The following is a 6,292-nucleotide window of genomic DNA, read 5'->3' as shown; positions in this document are numbered from 1 at the left end:
TTGCGTCAGTGTAATGAAAATATAATAAAAAAAAAAAAACAACTAAGCAAATAAATGAACATAGGCACCTTGCAAGATATATTTTGATTTTTCTGTTTCTGTCGACAAAAAGCATAACTACACTACACAAAAAAAACACTTTGAAACAATTTAACAATCGGTCGATTTGGTATTTTGCTTGTTAATTCCATCGATCCATCAATTTAATTAATTAAGACTAATCAGTATCCAAAATGGTAAGTAATAGTTATTTATATATTTTGTTAAGTTTAAATAATTATTAATTTTTGTATCTGCTAGCGATAACTTTTGAACCGATAAATTAATTTCATTTTATCGCAAAGCTACTTACAGAAGTTGTACACGGCATAATATTCGCATATACTATAATACATATATGGTATTTCATCATGCCAAAAGTAATAATAATATGTTAACAATGTTAAGAATCAAAATTCATCAAATAACCTAAATTTTACTGTATTGTTTGTTATCCTAAAACTACTTCAAGTTGTACCATTCGAAATCTAGTTGAATTAATTAAAAAAATGTTTGTACCGTATTCCACAAGTACTGCAGCACATAAAGTATAGCGTTATATGTACTAGATAATTAAATAGTGGGGGGAAGGGGTTTTTCTTCATGTTATATACTTGTGGGACTGTCCATCAGTGCATGTGTGGCGATCGACGCGTGGGTGCCGTTTTTTTAGGTTAGTTGGAACGATTGGGAACCTAGTGTCGCGTCGGTGAAGTGTAGTCCGGTCGAGTGGGTTACCGCGTGGTGACCGTGACGTGTGAAGGAGAAACCCAGTCCAAATACGAGAAAAGTGTGGTGCACAATTTAATACTCAGGAATGGACTGTTATACCGGGTCGTGGATGGAAGGGAGCTGCTGGTGTTACCACGGTCAATGAGAAAAGGAATCGCCATCGCTGCCCATGAGCAAAGTGGTCACTTTGCATTGGCAAAAATAACCGAGGACTATTGGCTCCCGCGCATGCGACGTTATGTGAGGCAGCACATAAATATGTGTATCGACTGTCTGATGGCGAACAAACAATCTGGCAACAAGCAAGGGGTATTACACCCAATACCACCTGGTACACGACCATTCGACACGATCCATATGGACCATTCGAGACAAGTACCAAGGGAAATCGGTATTTACTGGTTATCATTGATAATCTGACCAAATATGTGTTGTTACACCCAACCAGGAGTACAGATACCCGTACTATTCCGTATTTATTCGCATAATGACGGAATTCGTCAAACAACGTGGATATCCTAGGCGGATTATAAGTGACAGAGGAAGTTGTTTCACATCAACTGCATTCCAGGAGTTTTGTGCCGATCAGGGGATACACCATGTACTGAATTCGACTAACCATGCCAGGGCAAACGGACAAGTCGAACGGGTTAATAGAACACTAATACCAATATTAGCCATACACGCAACAGATCAGTTTCGTTGGGACACAAATATCAAGGACATTGAGAGGGAGCTTAATACAGCAGTTTAAATGTTTTTTATGTTGTAAAGGCTACTATAGGTATCCTATTCGAATTCCTAATAGAATTAAAACCAAAACAATTCCCAAAACTGCACTTACATAACAAAAAAATGTATACAAATTTGGATTTTTTTTTTTTACTATTTTTAAAAAAGGTGTAATTTGATTTTGAAATAAAAATACATAATGTTTATTATTATTATTTGCAGATTAAAATGAAATTTTTTTGTATTTCAATATCTTTGGCGTTAGTAAATAATTTGGTAGCTGTATTGGGTGATTATTTTTTTTTACACATACCTACACTAGTTAGTATAAATCTATAAAAAAAAAACCTAAACTTTGAAATTTTTTCACAGATCGAGATTATCGCATGGACGTTGAGAAAGCAAGTCAGTAAAATTGTTTTTTTCATACTGCGCAAAGGTTTATACTAAATTTATATAATTTATTTTCAGACGCAGAAATCGAGATAGCAAGAAGTAATATATATTTAAAATTAAAATACTTGAAAACCCCCGAGCTAAATAATAAACGTTGTTGTTTGTTAGATCAAGGTGTTTTGCCGGACCTAATTCAAACCATTGTTCGTGGAAATTATACGATGAGTAATTATAATTTTTTAATAAAATGATAATAATAAAGCTTGTTAGTTAAATAAACGTATACATTGAAATAATATAAAAACAGGAAAAACAATACTGTATTTATGCCAATTTATCTGTGATATAAATGATTTACTCTAAAATCAAAACCAAATCTTTTTGACGAACAACGCTGATGTTACCTCTTTTAACGTTACATCTTCATTATATGTATTTTGTTTTACTCCGTTACTTTTGTTTCAATTCAGCCATTTGAACACCATAGTAATAATAACTCAATTAAATTAAATAGATCCGAGTAAATTTTTTCCGTCTTCTCGTTTATTTTTAGAATACAAAATTAATTCTAATATCATTAAATATTACAATTTGTATGTCATGTTGATTTCAGAGCAAATAATGTTGATGTTGGCAAAACCGGGTATTAAGTTACTTAGCATCTTATGAAAATATGTCCACATAATATGTTATTTGATGTTTATTAAGTATAAAATGTTTTTTTTTTAATAATTCCAGAAAGAGATATTAATAGCGATGGTATTACGTTGTATGACGACGCAATTGGTATGTGGTATACTCGAGAACGTTTTTTAATAATTAACTTTTTATTTCTATAATACTATATAGCGTGGTAACTTCAATTTGCTGTGTCTGAATATATTGAAAAAACAAAATAAATTCCTAATTGGTTTGGTTATATTTTTGATAACTGACATCTCTATTTATGTAAGAAAGTAAACATGCGGTGGTTTGACGGTCCATATCAGGTCCCCACCTGACTGATGCGTTTGGCACTTTCTCCATGTTGGTGTCTGTAAATAGGTGTTTGTGTGTGTGTGTGACTTTAATCTCAAATAACTTTTAATGTAATTACCCAAAACTGGTTGTCGACAAGTCAAAATTACCAGCAAATCATGCTGGATAAAATACCTAGTCGGAATTAAAAAAAAACACATCTAGAAAAAAAGTTATTTAATTTGTAATTTGTAAAACAGCCCGTATTATTACTTCAGTATACAGAGTGCTTTTAGTGCATTTTTTATATTCATTGAGTATAAGTAATACATACTTACATATTGATTTCAATCATAATAATTATTGATGTACATTAAATTTATTTTGCTCTGTATTTTAGCTAATATACAAACCCAGAGAGACTTGCGAACAGAAATATTGAGAAAACTACGTAAATATGACTTTTGACTGTTTTAAACGAACGACTGTTAAATATGATACTATATAATTTTTTTATTCTCAATCTTAGGACAACCGTTATAGATAAAATATAAAATAAATGATTCCTTCGGCCGATTAATTGTTTGATATTTTGTTTCAGCTTTTTACAGGTTTCCTGTGACACCAAGTAATCAAAATAATATTTAATTTTTTTAGAGGTTTTGCTCAGTTTTAATCGCTTAAATTATCGGTGACTGAGCATACTGTTTTAGAGGTTGGTTTTATGTAATAATGGTGGGCTGTACTAAATTTGGCCACATCACAGTTCTTTAAAATCGAATGCAACTATATGAAGAGCAACTGAATTTATTTTAAGTTTTTTTTTATATTTGTTATTAAGGAAAATATGACACTATGAGTATGACAGATATGGGCAATGAAAGAAGAAAATATTGTAGTGAAGCCGTAAAAGAATTAATGGGTTTTGTAATAAGTAAATATGCATGTCGAATTTATTTACCTTTGTAAAATTAATCACTAATTAATGCATTAACTAGTAAAAAAAAATACAATTAATTTACAGACATTCATACTTATCACAGTCACACACATATTGATATTCGTTTGAACATAGAAGTACAGAGCTGACACAACGTGGTTATTGACTAGACTCTTTTATCTTTTAAATTTACTTCTTGTTTGTTTGAGTATGAACTCAATTATGGTTTAAACTTTAACAGCTTGGTATTGCATCTTTAAAGTTTAACACATTTTATGTATAATTTTCCATGACCAACATAAAAATTACAATTATTTTTAAGATATTTAAAAATTAGCCATTGCCAATTTAAAGCTTGATGTTAATTATTTTTAAGCAATTGTATTTCTTAACAAATACCTATTGGGTTACAACTAGAGTAGAAATTCGTACTTAGTATATTAAGTAGTAAGTACTTAGTATATTAGTGTATGTAGTGGCCACACATACTTTCTTATTATACATAATCAATTACGGAGTCTTGAAAAAGATAAAACTTCAACTTTGAATGGCAATGTTATTTTTTTAAATATAAATGTTTCTAAGTTACTTATAATCTTAATTTTGAAACGGGTTTCATTTTTTTACAATTCTGACAAAAACCCGGTTATGATAAACCAGATTTTTGGCAGTGTTCTCCTCAATTAAAAAAAAAGTTGTTGTCTGAGATTAACATACACATATACAATACAGACACCCTACATTGTATTATTTTTCTATAATGATTTATTATACACATGTATAAGTTATTTCTTGATAATAAAGTAAAGTAGTATCAAATGAGCAAGCAATTTGATAATTTTTGTATTTTTTTAAGGTGGAAGCAGTCCACCAGGGTTCAGAGTGGATATTACAGTTTTCATCCACTTGTGTCGTTTAATTGCGGTGCACAGAGCTATTAGAAATCCGGATTTATTCAGAGAGATGGTTGATGCTAAAATCGAAGATGAAAATTGTGTGATAACATATGCAAATACGAGAGATATCAAATACCGATACTTTGGCAACCGTCTTTATGAAATTTACGGTTCTGGTAATCCAAAACAGACACTTTCTTTTCAAGTGACTCAATGGGACCAGTAAATTATTTAATAGTACTATTGTTAATACATACTATACGTACATAGTATTATAACGTATATGAACAATGATTGCATATCTTCTGATGTAAAAATTGTCATTACATATAATGTATTTAAAAATAAACAAATATTAATCGAGATTATAAAAACGTTTGTTGCTTGTATAGTGCATTTATAGCGTTTTACTAAAATTTAGAACTATTGTGATTGTTGTTAATATTTTGTTTGACGTTTTTGTCCTTGCAAAATTACATTCTTTGTACAGTGTAGTAGTTTTTAGTTAGAAGATATTATTTGCATGATAGTCAAATGAGAGATTGTGAGTCAAATTTTTAAACATTAAATCACCAGCAACTTAATTATAGGCTATATTGAATTTATTCGATTCAAAATAAATGTTAAAGTGAATAGACTTGTCGTTAAGACGTATAAAAAAATCAAACAAAAAAGTAATTTTATGCTGAAATATTGAAATCCAATTTTTAACGCAGCACCAATACTCTGTGTACCTTATTTTATGTACTATATCCAGAAGAAAAACAAAACAAATATATTATATAATTTCTTTTATACTTAATTATACGTTTAATACGATTTCCATCGATAGAGTTGCATTCACAATATACATATATATATTTGAACCTCTAAGTCAATTTCATTTAATCGCAAAACCACTTACAGAAGTTGTACACATAATATTCGCACACACTAAAATAGATATGCTATATCATTGGGCTGAAAGGAAAAGTATGGTAGAAATGTTAAGAAAAAAACCCTAAATTTTGCCATATTACCATTTTTAACCTAAAACCACGTCAAGCTGCGTATATTGATTAAATGTACATTTTACTTAAATATTGTTGTTTAAGTGTCTAATGATCAATGCAAAACAATGATTGTAAAAATCCTTACCAGACGTTATACTTACAGTTTACTGTACTTTCTGTCGCCGACAACTGCGAGTATCAAGTCAAAACCGTCAAATTAAATTATTGAAAATAAAGAATTTTAATTGTTTTTACAGATAAAGCCAGTATAGTGGAGTCAGGGCATAGCGGGGAGGTCACAAGTCTATAGGAATTACTATAACTGAAAGTGATAAAATCACTTTGAATAAACGATTCGATGCGAATCTGTGGATAGTATGAGTAAACCAGTTCAGCCCAAACCAAGCACAGTATAAACCTATACGGTAAGAAAGTTGTATACGCAAGTAAGGAGTAATTATAGTAGTAGTTAGTGAGCAAGTAGGGGACGTCCAGTGTTCACGGTAAAACAATCAAATATCGAGAAAAGCGTTGTACCTAATGACAAGTATGTGGTTAAAAATGAATTTTTAGTATTAGGACGCATACGATTAGGGTTGATCGTCTAA

General features: G+C 30.5%; 1 protein-coding gene across 1 annotated transcript; it reads left to right on the top strand.

Annotated features, from left to right (window-relative positions):
* Nucleotides 1-130: 130 nt before the first annotated feature.
* LOC126845220 (uncharacterized) lies at nt 131-5,072 on the top strand. Its single transcript, XM_050583816.1, has 11 exons — nt 131-236; nt 1,726-1,792; nt 1,876-1,908; nt 1,975-1,998; nt 2,068-2,124; nt 2,513-2,542; nt 2,638-2,685; nt 3,257-3,307; nt 3,458-3,484; nt 3,698-3,790; nt 4,653-5,072. Exons 1-11 carry the CDS (start codon nt 234-236, stop codon nt 4,916-4,918), a joined length of 699 nt encoding a protein of 232 aa, XP_050439773.1. The 5' UTR covers nt 131-233; the 3' UTR covers nt 4,919-5,072.
* The last annotated feature ends 1,220 nt before the right edge of the window (nt 5,073-6,292 follow it).

This window comes from Adelges cooleyi, unplaced genomic scaffold (genome assembly GCF_023614345.1).
Source record: "Adelges cooleyi isolate 19-005CV unplaced genomic scaffold, UGA_ACOO_1.1 ACOO_flye_CR_arks_rails_tigmint_CR_PRNA_72, whole genome shotgun sequence".
In the NCBI taxonomy this organism is placed as follows: domain Eukaryota; kingdom Metazoa; phylum Arthropoda; class Insecta; order Hemiptera; family Adelgidae; genus Adelges; species Adelges cooleyi.
Note: the sequence above shows the minus strand (reverse complement) of the source record. Positions and strands in the feature narration are given on the sequence as shown.